Consider the following 20,164-nt stretch of genomic DNA (forward strand, 5'->3'; position numbering starts at 1 on the left):
ACAGAACGTGACAGGAGATAAGTTAAAATACATTAACTTACTATGACGATAGTGCGCCAGACTGATAAATTAAGTAATATTTTAAATGGAACTCGGTCCTAGCATTCCTGCCACGTTGCTGAAACTTATCAAATACGCGAAAGAAAATATATGTTACTATTAAGGGATGCACCACAGTTTTAATATTGTTTTGAAGTACTGCTAAGCTCGGTAATCGGTTTTGTGAATACTGTTTCAGTGGTAAAGAAGCTAATGTACAGCGTTGATTATAACTTGTTTAGATAAAAAAATAATTAAATTATTTCATGTGTATAATTTTATGTATTCAAATTTTTAAACTAATTAAGTACAAGTAATTAAATCTCGTTACAGGTTATCATATAATTGTTTCAAAGATGTCAAATATAAAATGCCATTTTAAATCAATAGTAAAAGTGTTAGTAAAAAAAGTTTACTTTTTCTTTTTACTTTATTTAATAAACACACACCTCAGTGCGTAAATGCGATCTTCAAAGAGGCTGACGCTTTCATTCAGATGAGTCCTCTGTGTATCAGAATAAATAAATAAATATATTGGACACTATCACATACATTACTCTGATCCCTATGTGAGTAGTAGAGTGAGATCACTTGTATTATGGAAAATCAGAAGTAACGACGGTACCACAAACACCCAGACCCAAGACAACGTAGAAAATAAATGAATTTTCTATATCGACACGGAAGAAAATTGAAACCCGGGACCTCGGAGTGGCTTAACCATGAAAACCGGTGTACATGCTACTCGACCACGGAGTTCGTCAAGGAATATAAAAGGACTGTGATTTATAAATAAGCGTAACCGAACTTAGAAAACGTTTTATTGTTTTTTTCAATTATTGTTGTCAATTATTGATGTATTTTCATGAAATCACAAGTTAAACAATTCGAGTCAGGTATCGTGAAAGCGATTTGTTAACAAAGACGAAGTCTCCAAACAGGCAAGAGACTAAACTAAACTATCGTAAACTATTCCAACTCGTATTAGTTAGATTGAGGTACTGTTAATTACGATTGTATAATTAATGTTGAATATTTCGTAACGCTCAATTATTTTAAGTGCTTTAAATGTCATATATTTATAGTAATCGTAAAGGACATTTTATACGTACAACAGACAGCAAAATAATTTATCATATTATATGTGTGTTATAATTATAGTGATAAAATATGGTGAATTAAATTGTGGATCGTTAGCTACGATTACGGATTCAAAGTAAGACAGTGATTATGGAAATATAAATATATATTTAAATTTTAAAATAATAGGAGAGTATAGTATTAAGATCGCCCAGTGCTTAGAACGCATGCATCTTAACCAAAGGTTGCGAGTTCAAATATAGGTAATCACTGAATTTTCATGGGCTTAATATACTTTCATAAATCATAATTCAAATCGTTCTCGGTGGTAAAGGCAAAGATCCTGAGGAAACCTGCAAGAGTCGAATATCAACGAAATTCTCCCAGATGTGGTGGAATACAATCCTTCTTCCATTTTAAGAAGGTTTGAAACTTACTACTCTCTGTTCGAAAGCAGTTTGGTACGAACTTTACACATATGTAAAAATTATATAGTTACTTGCAAAACAGTAGGATTTTAGCGAGGATTTTCAAACCTATGATCTTAGAGCTAAAGCTGAATCTCCTATTCACTAAGCCATCTTAGCTCTTATGTTTTAAAAAATAATATTCGTTCTATATTTAGGCTTTGTTTCAAAGTCGTGCTCTTTTAATTTGACACATTATCATTAATGGAAATGTCTCGTCGCATTTCGAAACTTTTAATAAAGATATTTCGATCCCTTGGCCGTTAATACTTTCTTGTATATGGGTCAAATACTATGCGACAAATTCTGATAAATTTCTTTTTGGGGTCGTTAGTGCCTGCAGTAACTGAATAACCAAATTAATAAGAAAAATAATTGACGAAGTTGTAATTTCAATGTCGTATGCCATGTAACAATTCAATTTTATATTCAATTTCTCTGCTTCGAGACAATAAATCAGTAGCTGATTTGTTTAGCTACTGATTTATTGTCTCGAAACACGTGGACGTGAAAGCATCATTATGAGGAAACCTGCATGAATCGATTTGAAGACCTTTCTAAATTATTTTGGTAAAATAGTAAGAAAACCTTTACGAAACATGACAAAATACTTCTTTCTTCGAATACGGGAATGAGATCTCGAATAATACAAATTGGTTCATAAATGACGGAGTTCGATGTTTAAAAATATAACAAAAATACGAGGTTAAGTCAAAATAAATATATGTAACATTTCTGTAGTAGAATAAAAATTACTTTCTTACTATTATAATATTATATTTTGTGAATGATGATTCAAGGAAGCATCTAGTTCGTCTGCCTGGGTAGGTACCACCCACTCATCAGATATTCTACCACTAAACAACAGTACGCAGTATTGTTGTGTTCCGGTTTGAAGGGTGAGTGAGCCAGTGTAACTACAGGCACAAGGGATAGCATCTAAGTTCCCTTGGGAACTTGGTGGCGCATTGACGGTAAGGAATAGTTAATATTTTTTACAGCGTCATTGTCTATGGGTAATGGTGACCTTACCATTAGATGGCCCATATGTTCGTCCGCCAACCTATTCCATAAAAAAGGAAGTGTCATGACGCTTGCTGTCACAAAATACGCTTAAAATTGGTTCTACAATTAAGACTCGTTAATGGACCTTTTACATTTATTTTTTTATTTATTTATTATTAACATAATACAGTGATAACTCTAAGATATCCATGCATAATTCAAATGTAATGTATTCAAATGTGACGTGACTTTATTACGATTGAATTCGGCTCCTGAAACTAAATCGTGAGCAAAGTTGTTGTAACAAATAATTTCCCTTGTTATAAATTGTAAGAAGTGACTGCCAAAATGTTTACAGGGTTGACATAAATGTTTTCAATGATTGAAATGAAAAAACAAAATTATTACCATCGGCAAATTAAATTGATCTTTTTTTAAATAGACGTTTCAATTGTTTTTTTTGTAAATCAATTTTGTATATCCTATTGAAAATTACGAATTTACTAATTGGTTAATACTGTGTTCACTTTTACACTCAACGGTAATGATGGATGCACTTAACAAAAAATCCCATACTCGACCCTCTTAATAGACGTGAATAGGGGTGATTGAAAAAGACTACCAGTACGAGATACATTTGAGAAGAAATAGTTTCAGAAATCTTAAAATAAACACAGACATGAAATAAAACTTCTTATCATAATCATATTTCAATGATTCGCAATATGAAAACAGCATTTACAAGAGTCGCACATAATGGGTAACAACATTGAATCATGCATATCTAAGCAAATTTTAATATTTAACGCTCTCCGTTAATGGTCTGGTACCACGTAACAAATAACACTGGCACCGGGTGCACTCATGGGCAAATCAAATAGCTCGCGCTTCCTTGGTTTCCTTTTTACATATTTCCGTCCCTTTTCACTAAATCATTTTCAGAGATTGCAATAAAGCGAGAGACAAAGTTACATAAAACATAACTTTTTTTATCTCGCTGAATAACGCGTACGAATTACACGTTTTTAAGATGGGTATGTGGGATTCACTAATACCCAGGATGCCTAGTATACCCAATACACCGGAATACCCACTACAAAACCAGCGGTACCCTCTCTGTTCAAGTGAAACGTTTTTTGTATTGAATTCTCTAAGATGATGGTAAAAAAAATGTGACAAACAACAATATACTAAATAACACAATTGTAAAATAATTTATAATTGAAAAAAACACTATTCAGGTTAAATTGCTTAGGACTAGATGTGGCAACCCTATTGTTCGATAGCGCTCTACTCATAGCTTGTACACCTATATAAATGAAATGAAATATTACATATAATGAGGACATCGCCTTCTGTATTACTTAATGTAACAATAAAAATAAAACTTATACAAGTATAGAGATGAAACGGTCAAGTAAAAATAGTTTTTCGGCGGACGAGCATATGGGCCGACTAATAGCCACCTAAGAAATATTACATTTCATATACGCCACCAAGTTTGGGAACCAAGGTTTTATGTCCATCGTTAGTCAGGTAACTATGGGAATGTTTATGGCTCAACAATACTAAATTAGAATATAATTATTATAAGATGACATAAAGTGACAAAGCCTTACCACCAAGTACAAATTTAGGCTTCAACTTTTTTTGCTATAATCTTCCAAATTTTATTTTTCCTGTGATATAATTCTTGAGTGGAATTCATATATAATATTAATTCATTATAAGGTTTGGGCTAATTTAAATTTTTTTGCTGCTGTGGCGTTAATAAAGAAATTCCCAAAACACCCTTACCTTTATAATGTTACTAGAACTAGTAAATGTTCATAAAACGAGCAGGTTTTCTAACAAATACCATATATGTATATTCATGTTTGTACCTGTCTTTATTCGGTTAAGAACAGACTGATTTTTCTATTGGTTCAGTATTCATAAGTTTTAAAGCACGTTGATTCAAATTTTCAAACAAATGAAAAAAGGAGGAGGTTTTTAATTTGGATGTTTATACTTAGTACACATTTATTTTTCATCTTGTGACGAGTTGCAGAGACAGACGACGGAACTCTCCAATAAATGTCAGCAATTCAACTGCGATTACTGTGCTTTTATTGCTTTTTGCTAAAGAAATTAGTTTTAATTTTTTTATTAAAAAAAATCGGAAATGTTACAAAACGAATTAAATTGATTATAATATTAATTGTATAACAAGTATTTAAAACAGGATATTTAAGATGATTTTTTCATTTGGTAGCGTAGCTCTATATTTCAGTCTCAACAGTCTGAACAAGACATTCAAGAAGTCGTAATATCGAAGTCAACCAACTAAAAACATGGTAAAATAACATTAATAAGTAATCGTTAAATTTTACAAATATAAATAACTATTTCATAAATCGATCAATTGTCCATAAACAAAAATATCTATAAGTTGAAATATTCTTTAGTGCGTGTAGATAATTGACGCTTAATTATATATACATATACTGTGATAGTTCTATTAATACCTGAATCATTGAAAGGAATAACTTCATATAGTCACAGTATGTGCGTGGCAACTCTGACTATTAAATTACGGATAGCTTTGATTCGCCCACACACTATACACGTACTATATTTCATCCTCTGACGCAATCCCGTACTTACTTATACATTATTAATTCAAGAAACGCCTCGTTATGCTTACGGATAGTGTGTTTGTAATACAAAAGTTATCTTTAGCTCTCTGGCAGGTTGAAGACGTCTGATGTTTCAACAAAAATGGTCAGACATTTTTAACTTTGCCGTTTCGTAAATTTAAATCGTTTATATAAAATACATTGGTAAAAAAGGCATTTTATTCGATTTTGTAAATGATAAAAAAAGCTTGGAATTAATACCTGTTTATTTCCAGGCAGGATACATTACATACATATATAATTGTATTTAACTAATATGATTGCATTTTTTAAATGATGAAAAAGAGTAACTACTGACGTTCTTGTCGGTTCTTCTCGGTAGAATTTACTTTCCGAACCGATGGTAGCTTCACTTAATTGTAAAATGACGATTCAAAAGTGCTTGTAAAAGCCCACTTGAATAAAGTTTATTTGATTTGGTCAACGTTGAATCAGTTCTACTACCCGTATGTCCATCGTTCACTATCTCATATACTGATACACAGACGCCAAACAACAATATTTAGTGCTGTGATCCCGTCTGTGTCAGTAGTGAGTCAGTATAACTACAGCCACAAGGGACATAACTTCTTGGTACCTAAGGTTTACGGTGCCAATGGATCTTAGCCAAAACAGCAAAATCTCTTTCGCGTTTATATTACTAGTAAAACTTCAAAAAATAAAGATTGTCGCTATATAATATATTTATATAACTAGCTATAAGCGCGACGTGCGCGTTTGAATTTAACAAAAAGCTATTTTTGTGACCTTAAGTTACTCATTACTTTTACTGGCAGAACGCTTATGTAATAAGTACATAAGTTCTGCCAGTGAAAATTCCTTTAAAATCGCTTTGGTCATTCCAGAGATTAGCCGGGACAAATAGACAGACGAACAAAAATTGCAAAAAATAACATATGTATTTAGCAAAAAGCGGTTATTTTAATATTACAAACAGACTCTCCAATTTTATTATATGTATAGATGAATGGTATTCCTAATCCTGCTTCTTCGACGACCTCCGTGGTCGAGTGGTGTGTACACCGGTTTTCATGGGTACGCCACTCCGAGGTCCTGGGTTCGATTCCCGGCTGAGTCGATATAGACTATCATTAGTTTTCTATGTTGTCTTTGGCCTGAGCGTTTGTGGTACCGTCGTTACTTTTGATTTTCCATAATACAAGTGCTTTAGCTACTTACATTGGGATCAGAGTAATGTATGTGATGTTGACTCATATTTATTTGTTTATTTATTATTCTTAGTTTAGGTTGCGTTAAATTTGTATTATACGTGTACGAATACAAACACATGTTGACTAGTCGCCTACAATTTGCCAGATTGGGTAACGTTTATGGTTAGTGCTCCGCTCATTAATTTTGTAGCGCGATGTTTATAGCCGTTCTCAATAAACGGAATATCTGTCATAAAAAAAAAACAAATCACGTGGTCGTTCTTGGGATTATGACTTTGAAACATACTAAGACTCCAAATTTACCTAATATTAGCATATGTACACAGAGACCGAAAGTAAGTATCATAGAGGTTGATATGACTCAGACGAAAGTCACAAATCTTCTAAAAAAAAATTAAAAATATTTTAAAAACAAGAATGCAATTTATTGGATTTTCGTAAGCTTTGAAATAATATTTCGTTTATTTGTTAGGTTAGAAAATGCCTACCGTACTTCCATATTAAGAAATATATAAACTTGTCATAAAAATGCTTCTCTTCTTTGATTTCAAAATACTAGCAACGGTGCGGAAATAAATGTATCAGACCAAAATAGCAACGCCGTACTAAAATATAGATTATTTTATAAATATAGATATAAATAAAAAACTTCCGAAAATATATTAGGAAATAACTCAGAGATATGTATGTAATAAAATTAATCATTTGACAAAAAATATATTTAAATACTCTATTTTATCTGAACGATATTACTCTTTAATAATTTATCAAACAAAAAAATAACATTTCAAGTCAACCGAATTTATCTGAGCGTTCGTATGTAATCTAGTGAAAATTATAACCCGTCCTAAACTGCGCTGATTTATTGATATCATTCCCGATAATCTGTTTCCTCTTTCTATTCTTATTTTTCACATTTTTTTATATAACATAGGCGCTACGATCGCTTTCATTTATAAAACTACGCATGGAATATGAATCTTTATGTAATACATTATTCATAATATTTTATTGAAGATTTTCTGAATTACAATCATTTTTTCTTGAAATTGTAGCAATAAGTTGACATTTATTTAATTAAAAATTGGACAGATTTTTTGTAAATGGAGCAAAGATTGATAAATAAATTAGAAAATGTCCTACTGTAACCTTATTTAGTATTCCAAAATAGCTACATTTTTAAACTCCAATTAATTATTATTAAACTTTTTTTATAATTTGAATAAATAGCGCGATCTTCAGTCACATTATATTATTGTTATTATAAAACAGTTTTATTACTTACCTTTTAACTCAATCAGCTCTCCATATACATACCAATTAAATAATAACTATGCAAGATATGATAAGACTAAATTGTAAATAAGTTGATTCGAATAACATTAGAACTTAAACTTTACTATAAAGTATGTAAAAAGTACTCACGGACAAATATGTTGGACATGAGCGTGGCGGGTAAGCAGAAAACGATCACTAATATGTCGGCAACAGCGAGATTCACTATGAAAAAATTGGTCACAGTTCGCATACGAGGGGAGCGGTACACCACAGCGATCACGAAACAGTTCCCGACGAGGCCGACGATAAACACAAGGAGATATGCCACACAGTACACCGCGGTCATCGCACCACTGTGTCTATACATGAACTCATTGTCAATCGCGCCAAAATCAGATCTATTCATCGTTATGTTCATCCTCAACGGGTGCCTTTCATCCATGTGAGTGGACAGCGGCTCCATGTCAGGCAGGACGCTGTTCTCCGGCACGAACCTCGTATTTATCACCTCCATTATAGAGTTCGATATTACATCAACGAAATGATTCCTCGCGTGGTCCCGCGAGTGATTCCTATGCCTGAAATGATGTCGCTCCCCCGGATGTTGAGTTGAAGAGTTTTGAAAATCGTCCGAAAAATCACTTAATACTCTTAAAGGAGCCATTGTCACTTTAAGTCATTCTAAACTACCCTCTAATCACATCAAACGCTTGCAAATAAATTTACACAGCACATAAAATAACTCGATAGTTAGAAAAGTATTAAAAGTTCCGAAGTTGTATCGCGTTAGCTCGTAGCGGGTCTACGCGTGTCTAGTGTGGCGGTCGCGCGCCGTCTGAGCGTAGAGCCTCTACAGCGTAGGCTCGCTGTTCCGACGCATGTGCATTTTTGGTGCCTATTCAAAGCTATCCGTTGCGTTTTATACAGCCTTATGCGGATGAAAATAAGGTATAAAAACGTATGCTTTCATCCAGTTAAATTGGTAATGGCAATTGGGAAGGTCAGGCCGAACGCATCCGGGAAAAGGTAAGCATTTCATGCATTTTAATCAAAGTGCCATTAAATTGAAGTTTGATTTTATTTATATGATAGTCAGAATTATATAAATAATGTAAATTAATAAATTCATACATACAAAAACATAACTAATAATCCGAATGTGAAAATTTTGTTTATAAATGAATTATTCTAAAATATTTTAAATAAAAAGAATAGTCTGTATACTTGGTGGTAGAGCTTTGTGCAAGGCCGTCTGGGTAGGTACCACTCACTCACCAGTTATTTACCGCCAAACAACAGTACTCAGTATTGTTGTGTTCCGGTGTGAAGGGTGACTGAGCCAGGCACAAGGGAAATGACATCATAAGGAATACTTAATATTTCTTACAACGTCATGGGTAATGGTGACCACTTACTATTAGGTGGCCCATATGCTCGTCCGCCAACCTACAACATAAAAAAAAGTCTATACATGTTTCACTATAGTAGGATACATTTAAGTAAAAACGTGACTTTAAACAAAAGACACCGTCTCACCGGTAAATCACGGTGTTAGACACGCTTGTTTACGCTGCAAGTAGCAAGCAAATAGTTTGCGAGAAAATCAATATTCAATTAAACATCAAAGTGATCAATCAGATATTCTTGGTTACATTTCAATCTTTAAAATGCAATTTACTTATTTTCGTATCAACTACTGTCGATAATATTCAACGTGTTTATTTAAATGTAAATATTTTCTAAGAAAAAGAGAATATGGAAGCTCTCACATATTTTAGCAAGAACGGAATTTCTTTGTTTTGAAGAACGAGTGAGATCATTTTTAATTAATTATACTTTAGGCAGGAATGATGACCATGTCATGAGGAAGGTTATGAGGAGGTAGGGGACGACCAAAGAAACGATTGGTGAATTTTGTGAAAGACGATATGGTTAGAAAGAATGTTACTTGTGAGATAACGTCTGACAAAGAAGTATGAAAGAAGAAGACGAAAGAAGAAAATTGGAATAAGGGCAGGAGGATGATACTATTTTTATATTATAGTCGTCTATCCCGTTACCTTAATATAAAGCATTGTTATCAATGAGTCAAAATCCAGTACGCACGTACTACAGTAATTTAAGATTTACCTGCATGCATCATAAAAAAATAAGTACATAAATATAAGTATCAAATATATCATTCTATAGATATACTGTAGGAATAAATTCGAACATTATCCCTAGAAATTGTGAAAAGTAAAGAGTAACAGACAACAATGATTAAAATAATAACATTTAAAGGACACGCAACAAAATGTCATATCATCGTACGAAATGAATACTCATAGAACTGCATTAATGTAAGATAATAAATACAATACAACATAATCTAGAAGTCTGTATTGCTAGAAAATCGTAGAACAAAATACGATAGTTTTATTGCAGATATTAACGGAGACGACTTTTATACATTTTGTATTTTAATAACCCCTTACTTTAGTATCTTAATAATATTATTAATATCTTAAAAAACAATAACTCTTTTATTGAAGTTTATATTGCCTCAGCTAAGAAATAATATTACTAATACCTATATATAACTCTTGATTTAATACAAAAGACTTTGTGATTGAAGGTTCGTTTAATGGCTTTAAAGTAAAGGATAGTAAAGTAACAGCCTGTACATTTCCCACTGCTGAAATAAGGCCTCCTCTTCCATTAAGGAGAGGGTTTGGCAGATATTCCGCCACGCTGTTCCAATGCGAGTTGGTGGAATGCACATTGGAACAGCGTGGCAGAATTTCGATTAAATTAGACACATGCCGTTTTCCTCACGATGTTTTCCTTCACCGCTGAGTACGAGATAAATTATAAACCTGTTGACTTCCACGCAGGATATGTTAATTTTAATAATTGTACTAACTAAAATGACATTGTATTTTTTAAATGTTGAAAAAGAGTAACTACTAAGTTTCTTGCCGGTTCTTCTCCGTAGAATCTACTTTCCGAACCAGTGGTAGCTTCACTTAATTGTTAATTGACGATTCAAAAGTGCTTGTAAAAGCCCACTTGAATAAATATTTTGATTTTGATTTTTGATTTTTTGTTTTTTGATGGCTTTGATGAAACCCAGTGCAATTATATATATATATATAAAAAAAACATATTTCAAAATGAGTTCTACATAACTAAAACCCAAATACAAAGATGTCCGCACTCCATTTCTTTTAAAGATATACGATTACTTTAAAACACAAATATATCTATATAACTAGTTTACAGGAAAGAAAACATTCAAACAGAGAAAAGTCAACGTAAAATCCAAATGCCTTCTATAAAAGTTAATATTATTATAATAAAAACTATTACATGAACATATTAGAAGTAGAATTGTTGAAAACCTATTTACGTCATTAAGATCTATATGGACAATTAAACATTCGTCTTGTTATATATTATTATATAGAACATATAAATAATATGAACTGAGATGGCCCAGTGGTTAGAACGCGTGTATCTTAACCGATGATTTCGGATTGAAACCCAGACAAGCACCACTATATATATGTGCTTAATTTGGAATTACGACTCATCTCGAGCTCGGCGGTGAAGGAAAACATCGTGAGGAAACCGGCATGCGTCTAATTTTATCGAAATTCTACCACATGTGCATTCCACCAACCCGTATTGAAACAGCGTGGTGGAATATGTTCCAAACCCTCTTCTTAATGGAAGAGGAGGCCTTAGCCCAGCAGTGGGAAATTTACAAGCTTTACTTACTTAGCTTAGCTTAGCTTTAATACTTTACTTTACTAGATGATATCAATCGATAAAATTGTATAGTTATTGAGACAAAGATTTATATTGAAAAATATAATGATTTCGACCTTAAAATATTAACTAAAACTCATTATCTTCGTCCAATAAACAAGAGTCTTAATAGCGTAATTATCTGAGAATTACTCACTAAAACGCTTGGAAATCAAAGACAGACGTTGAAACCATGAATAATATTGTAAAATGAAAAGGTTTAAAAAGTCACTCAGAAAATCTCAGTTCATTTATTTGTTCTGAAATGCGTCTTGGAAGATGTCATCAAAATATACTTTACATAAGAAGGCTTTTATAAGCTCTTATAAATATCACTTTATAAATACATATACAAAACTACCATCGGTTCAGAATGTAAATAACAAACAAAAAAGTCAGTAGTTACTCTTTTCCGACATTTAAAATACAATGCTTTATTTATGAAAGTATGTATTTATAACACATTATTTGAATTTATGAATCGGCGAAGTTAAAAGTATCTAATAGTAGTAGAGAAGTTATAAGTACGAATACCTTGAAAGATCTATTTGTAAAGACTTAAGACTTATTTAAACACTATGCCTTATTTCAAATGTAAAAATATCATCATTATTAAATTTCTAATAAATTTATGTAGTCGATAAAAAGATTTTTTTTAATTGGCCAAGACCAAAATACACTTTAAAAAACTAGAAGAATTCCTTTTGTATTATATCGTAAATGAAATTTCAAACGTTGTTAATTTTATATTTAAGTTTTAGTCACTAGTAGGGAAACTATTCAAAGAAATACGCCTGGTAAAGTATCATTTATTACAATATAAACAGATATATTATTGTGTTCAGGTTATTTTTGGTAAGCCACAAGAGCTCCAACATCTTAGTTCTCAAGGTTGGTAGCGCATTGGCGTTTCAAGGAAAGGCTTAAATACAACAGCATAATTTTCAACCGACGAAAAAGGAGGAGGTTATCTTGGCTGGCTTGGTCTTATACGATAATATACTGGGTCTATCAAGGGACTCGTATCGCTTCTTTCTTTTGATTGCTGAAGCGCGTGCCCGTGGCTAATACCGGCTCCAAATATAACAATTGTAATAAATTATACAATCGTAAATCGACTGTTAAGTAGTCTTAAGTTTTTCATCTTATTTTATTCTAAAAAATATTTTGAATACGCAATTATTTTATTACTTTTTAGTGCATATTAATTTGTTTTAAAATAGTGTTTTGTTTGAAGTCAGTTTTTCTTTTCATTAAAACCATTAATAATGCCATTAATAATATTGTCCTTACGTCAAGAAAAGTTTCCATTCACGTTTTGGTGCGGTTAAAAAGTATAAACGTGGTAAACTTTTTAAATAACAGAAAAACAGTTACGTCCAAGGGCATAACAACAAGAACGGATTCCAAGTCAATCAATGAAGTAATATATTAACTGGCCTCTAGATTAAGGCCACGAGGGCCATTTGGTCCCTTTGACGTCTTGATTAGTCCCCGTTATGCACTACAGCCTTGTACACATCTCCTATTCCAATAGCCTTAAGGACCAAATTGCATCGACGGATTAGCTGTCGCTGTAACGCACTTACTTTTTCGTTCGTCGTCCTAAAATCAAGGATGCAATTAACATCCTTTAAGGACAAATACAGTAATGGGCATGCAGGAGGTCATAGGGTAGGGTAATTTTGATTTGACTTCGGTATGCTCGTAAACAGCAATACTTAACATTGGTCCGGTTTGAAGGGTAAGTGAACCTATAAATACAGGCACATTGGTTATAACATCTTAGTTCCCAAGGTTAGTGACGCATTGGATGCAAGGTTTGGTTTACATTACTTACAGTGCCATATATAAATAATGGTCACCACTTACCATCATTCCAACTACCGTATTTGCTTTCCTATTTAAAAAACAATATAGGTATCATTTAATTTTTGGCTAGGCGAGATGAGCCAGTAGAGGCAAGATGGCCCAGGGGTTAGAACTCGTCCATCTTAACCGATGATTGCGGTGTTAAATTTCATAGAAACTCTTCTACATGTGATTTCCACCAACCCACATTGGAACAGCGTGGTGGAATATATTCCAAACGTTCTCCTCAAAGGGAGAGGACGATTTACGGAGACGATTTGTGTAGGATTTACAGGCTGTTGTTGTTGTAAATTTTGGAATATATAAATTGAACCAATTTTTTAACTTCTTTCTACGAAGTCGGCTAAAATATGTTAATTTACTAACGAAATACATCAAACGGGCCGACTAGTAATACCGATAAACTAAACGCCGCAGCCTAATATTATTCACACGCTAATTAACGTAACATTCTGCAAATTGCTTAAAATTTGTTTCCTATTTTCTACATATTAAACTTTAGCGTGAAATTAAAATTATAGCCTTTATGATTAATGGATTAAAGTTTTATATCTTTTGAATTGTGCGCTGAGATCATCGTACTGTCACAATCGGCTATATTTCAAATTATTATATTATGAATAAAAGTCGAGATGGCCCCGTGGTTAGAACGCGTGCATCTTAACCGATGATTTCGGGTTCAAACCCAAGCAAGCACCATTATATATATGTGCTTATTTTTTGTTTATCATTCATCTCGTGCTCGACGGTGAAGGAAAACATCGTGAGGAAACCTGCATGTGTCTAATTTCATTGACATTCTGCCACATGTGCATTCCACCAACCCACATTGGAACAGCGTGGTGGAATGTGTTCCAAGCCCTCTCCTTAATGGAAGAGGAGGCCATTAGCCCAGCAGTGGGAAATTTACAGGCTGTTTCTTTACTTTTTCTATATTATGAATGGAAAAAATGAAAAGGTACAAAATAACAGACTGTCAATTAGATATAGCTGAGGCTTACTTTCGTCTTCTATGTGCAGATTTACTACTGAATGGGTTGAACTATAAACATGAAATCATTGGTTGATACGGCGTTGGATGCATTATTGGTGAATACGAATATAATCCACATTACCAAGCATCTCGAATCTTCATCCTTATCGACGCACTTTTTTATGCAAAAGAGGCAGTGTAAATGGCCACCGGGATAAATGGCCACCTAATGATAATTAGGTCACAATTATCCCTCACATTAGTGCTTTAAGGAATATTAGCCATTTCTGGTATATACAACTATTGAACTGATAAAAATTGAAATAGAAATAGATACTATAGACCCTCTCATACGAGGTCAAGTTAGAAGCTAGTAATTCCTTAATACGGTAGTTCCTTTAAACGTCAACAAGTTCATTATTGATATGAGAAAAGTTCTTCGATAAGTTGGAAATCATGTCATTAGGTATTTTCTTAGAAAATGTATAGAAATAGAACCGCAGTTGAGGGCATTGCCCCATAATATCGACAGTGACACCTCTATATTAATCGTTTTGTCAGCAAAATTTGTGTATCGGGAAAATATTTATTCGGAGGTGTATTTCTTGGATATTGACAGACAGTTTTCTGGGATAGTTTTATTCGCAAAATGACGATTCAAATGTGCTTATAACAGCTTATTTGAATAACTTTTTTTATGCTATAGGTTGGCGGACTATTCTTTACATTGTCAATGTGACACCAACCTTGGGAACTAAGATGTTATGTCCCTTGCGCCTGTTGTTACACTGGCTCACTCACCCTTCAAACCGGAACACAACAATACTGAATACTGTTATTTGGCGGAAGAATAACTGATGAGTGGGTGGTATCTACTCAGACGGGCTAGCACAAAGCCCTACCACCAAGTGAAACAAAATTGTTGTTTTAAAATTTTATATCGACGTTTACTCTTAATGTTTTTAATTTTTGTATTGTGTAAGCGGACGAGCAAATAGGCCACCTGATGGTAAAGAGTCACCACTGCCCGTAAATATTGGCACCACATGAAATGGTAATATTTGGGATTGAGATGTTATGTACTCTATTCCTGTAGTTGCACTGACTCACTCACCCTTCAAACCGGAACACAACAATACTAAATATTGCTGCTTGGCTATAGAATATCTGATGAGTGGGTAGCTATAGAGATGGGCAAATTTATCAGTTATATTTATATTTATCAGCTTGAACTCAGCTAAAGAAGATCAAATTAATTCGCAAGACAAGAGCGTGGTCAAATAAGCTCCATGTCTTTATTTAGAGAGGAAGGAACGACTCTTCTCTAAAGAGAAATGAAGCTGCTTTTCTGTTAAATTACTAAGAGATATTATTATATTCAACCTGAATAAAGACACCAAAGATTAATCATTTCGTATTTCGTAAATATTTCATCTCTAAATATCTTTGTATACCAAATGGTACTTTATAAACAGATCTTTATGTGTTCGTCTGTGAACCGTATCATGTTTAACGGAGATGTTCAGTGAAAATATTTGAAAGGAAGTGCGCGTCAAATATCCAGTGTCAACGACTTGTCTTTGCAGATTTGTACACGTTTACGAGCGCCCAATAAATTGTGACGTTATGAAGAAATTTACAAAGAAATTGCTTGGTTTTAGGGTTATATCAATTTACTTGAATAAATATTGAAGAATTACACTTTGAGTTTTCTATTTTTAATGGTGTCATGAAATAAATGATTCATTTCAAGAATAAATTTCGTCGTTCTATTTCATTGTATTCATCCATTTTTTAATAAAGAAAATCATAAATAGTATAATATTTGTCGGCGCGGAACCACGAATTTAAGAAAAACACGTGTCCAGAAATGATTATTTTAATAATTTAAAACTATTTCATTGTTAAATGAATAATTTTTAGTGAATTTTGAAATGTTAAATTACTCTGAAAAATTTAATGTTTGTAAACAACTGTTATCTTGAGTGAATAAGTCTACCCACCTATTTTTGTTATAAAAGATCAAGCGACCGCCGGTTTCGACAGACTTGGTCGAGCCGTCGGAGCGATCGGACCGTCTCATATTGGAATAAATCAGAGAGGATTATTTCCTGAGTTTTATTTCATACCACCAAAGATGGTTAAAGATCGAGACTCTGAAACTCTTGACGTCAGCTATGCTGACGTCATGTTTTTTTTAAAAAACGCGCTCGGACATGCCTGCTCCGTTATCAGAAGTGGGATTGGAAAAAGCTCCGATCTCTGCTACGTCCTCATCAGCTTCGGCTCCACCTGTCACATAAGGATCGCTACAAGACAGAACCATATTGCGAAGTGATAAGAAGATCTCTAAGCACTTCACACTAAATGCCTGCAACTTCGGTGTAAGGGGGCCCATCTATATGGCAGGACCGCAAGCCACGGATCCAATAAATCATTCATCAGCTCCAAGGCCGACTAGTGCGGGAGTACCCACTTCGTCAACACTTGAGGCGGCTACTTCCTACAATTAAGAACAATACGCTTCAAGGGCATCCTCATTTGCCATGCTGTTCATATGTGTGGAACATCTTAATTGAAAAATCAACAAGAGACCATGTGGATCACGGAGATCATGGATAACACGGGGAAATGGAGACACACTAAGATAAACAACACGTCAGGAACCAGCCGAGCAAATGGCCAAGTGGGAAGAATTATAACTACCCTCAAAAACGAGTTAATAAAAATGAAGAAATATGAGACCAGACTGTGCATCTAGTATATGGAGTTGCACCACTCACTTATTACACAAAGAAAACATTGCATACCACCATTACTTGATGTGATTAATTAATTGTGTCTTTCGTGATTTACAGGTTTCATAAGAATAACATCGCATCGCATCGCGAAGGTGGTCAGCAGAGGGCGCTCATGATCAGCTTCGTCGTGCACCGCAGCTGGGCGACCAAGAAATGCGACTGGTGCAGAGCACGCACTATCCCGCAGAATGACATTAATTACACAACTACAGCAACAAATGACTCTTGTTCGAAATAAAACAGTCATCTTTTCTATTCTCAGAAAACTAAAATTAATTATTTTCAACATAAAGATTAAGAGTCCACGTAACCACTATTACTTGATATGACTAATTAAATGTGCCTTTCGAGATTTACAGGTTTCATAAAAATTACGACAGCGGAGAAGGTGGTCGGCAGAGGGCGCTCGTGATCAGCTTCGCCGAGCACCACAACCAGAAACGCGACCGGTGCAGAGCACGCACCGTCCCGCAGAATGGCCGTGACAGTGGGAGTTGTCGTCCATATCACGAGCTGGTCAGTCAGTGCGAGTGGTCAGCATCGACGAGAACTAATCATCGCATAAAACTGTGAGGCAAAATTTACTTATCTTACCTCTTAAAATCTAAAGAAATAAAAAAGAGCAATAACAAAAAAGAAAAAAAAAAAAAATTTTTGAATATTAATTACCATTGAGATTCCTCATGCAACCATAACTACACACGTACACTCTCGTTTGAGAGTGATACCTCTGAGCTAACCACGTGTTACCCTCGTATTACTCACGGATCCTTGATGTATCCAAAAGTGAACCATGAGATACCGTTGGGAGGCGTTGTGGAGCCGTGGTAGCCATTTATATACCGTAATCTGGAGAGTGATACCTCTGAGCTAACCACGTGTTACCCTTGAGCTACCCGCGGATCCTTGATGTATCCACAGAGAACCATGAGATACCGTAGGGAGACCTTGTGGACCGTGGTTAGACATGTATACACCACAGATCTACGAGAACCTTTAGTAGCCATGTATATACCATAGTCTGGAGAGTGATACCTCTGAGCTAACCACGTGTTACCCTCGAGCTACCCACGGATCCTTGATGTATCCACAGAGAACCATGAGATACCGTAGGGAGACCTTGTGGACCGTGGTATAGACATGTATACACCACAGATCTACGAGAACCTTTAACAGTTATGAGCATAGTATGCGTAAAATCTGCCCACATTTATTATAATAAAGGTGCATGAGAGATTTCTTTGTGTACTGTTTTACAAAACAATTATCAAAGGTCAACATGATGTGTTGCTTACAGATACCTGCTTCAAAAATGTTTTTTGATTCGCAGATTTCCAATCGCACAACTTAGGCAGGTGCAGAGCGCGCACCGCCTGTCAGAATGGCCGTGTCGGCGCGGAACCACGAATTTAAGAAAAACACGTGTCCAGAAATGATTATTTTAATAATTTAAAACTATTTCATTGTTAAATGAATAATTTTTAGTGAATTTTGAAATGTTAAATTACTCTGAAAAATTTAATGTTTGTAAACAACTGTTATCTTGAGTGAATAAGTCTACCCACCTATTTTTGTTATAAAAGATCAAGCGACCGCCGGTTTCGACAGACTTGGTCGAGCCGTCGGAGCGATCGGACCGTCTCATATTGGAATAAATCAGAGAGGATTATTTCCTGAGTTTTATTTCATACCACCAAAGATGGTTAAAGATCGAACTTCTGACACTCGTGACGTCAGCTATGCTGACGTCATGCTTTTTAAAAACGCGCTCGGACATGCTACTCCGTTATATTATATATTAAAATATAGTATATATATTAAAGTATATAATGAAATAAATAAAATTAATTTGAAGGCTATTTTTAAGCGATAGACAAGTGATAGTGTTACATTTAAATAAGACTCATGCTTGTTTCCTTACGATGATTTTTTTTACCGTTATGCACGACACTTCTTTGTAAAAAATTAATAAGGCATAATAATAACACATATGAAGAGAGATGAAATCCTTCCAAAAAATCTTTTTTTATCAAAATCATACAGAACCCATAAATAATAAGATCGCCCACTACTACTACACTTCTTCAGATTTTCATATTTAGACTTTAGACTGATAAAATATTTTGTTTTCATTTTAAAATCTTTGATGAGCTTATTTTTACTTAACGATACAGTCAATTTAAGAGCGTAATAAACTTCAAGATTATTCCTACACACACAAGCTCTGAGTTTAATTATCTGACAAGCGATACTCCCTAATTTTATTCAAATATATTTTTTGTTTGATTTATCTGACTACTATTTTAAAAACGTAAGTTTAGATAGATAGACCGTAATTAAATTTAGCATTGAAGTAGATTATAATCAGTGGCAAATAGGTTTTATGTCGGAAAATTCATCAAAGTGCACTAATCCTCCCTCTTCTATGCGTAGGCGAAAAAAAGAGAGGAAATTGTTGTTCTATGTGAAGTCAAAATATATTGGGAAGGATAGTCTTGTCTTGTAATTATTTAAACTCTTCAGACAAAATCAAAACAGCATAAATACCTAACTTAAAAGTGCTTACATAAGTCTTTCTAATATTGGCCTTCGATCTTGAACTAGATCTCTCTGTGTGTCTGCGGTGTAAAATTGCTTTCCTATTAGACCACGAGTGTACACGTGTATTTGTCCAGAAACTCATATATAAAGATCATATATGTCTTTATTACTGCTGATAACACTTTTTGCGAATAAGTCTGGTAGAGTAATTACGTCATAGCTCTCAAAAACACATATTTTGGCAGCGCAAGATCTAGAACAATTCAGAGCCTCGAAGAAACGACTAATTTTCTTAATAGAAAACTTAGAACTGTTTTTTTTTTAATCCTAACTTGAAAATTACATGTAGGCACATGTATTTTTCGCAATAGATTATTTTACTCGTACTGAAAAACCTAAAATTATGATTATTCAAAATATTAAGTAAGCAATCTTTTTAAAGAACTGTGATACAATTGCTTAATGA

General features: G+C 33.9%; 1 protein-coding gene across 1 annotated transcript in view; it reads right to left on the reverse strand.

The window, feature by feature from the left end:
* Positions 1–8,465, reverse strand: part of LOC124535235 (neuropeptide SIFamide receptor-like) — a 161,229-nt gene extending 152,764 nt beyond the window's left edge. The window contains exon 1 of the mRNA XM_047111363.1: positions 7,867–8,465. Within this exon, the coding sequence (XP_046967319.1) occupies positions 7,867–8,383 (517 nt within the window). The 5' untranslated portion in view covers positions 8,384–8,465. The remainder of the gene's footprint in view (positions 1–7,866) is intronic.
* Between the last annotated feature and the right edge of the window lie 11,699 nt (positions 8,466–20,164).

Source organism: Vanessa cardui, chromosome 14, assembly GCF_905220365.1.
Source record: "Vanessa cardui chromosome 14, ilVanCard2.1, whole genome shotgun sequence".
Classification (NCBI taxonomy): domain Eukaryota; kingdom Metazoa; phylum Arthropoda; class Insecta; order Lepidoptera; family Nymphalidae; genus Vanessa; species Vanessa cardui.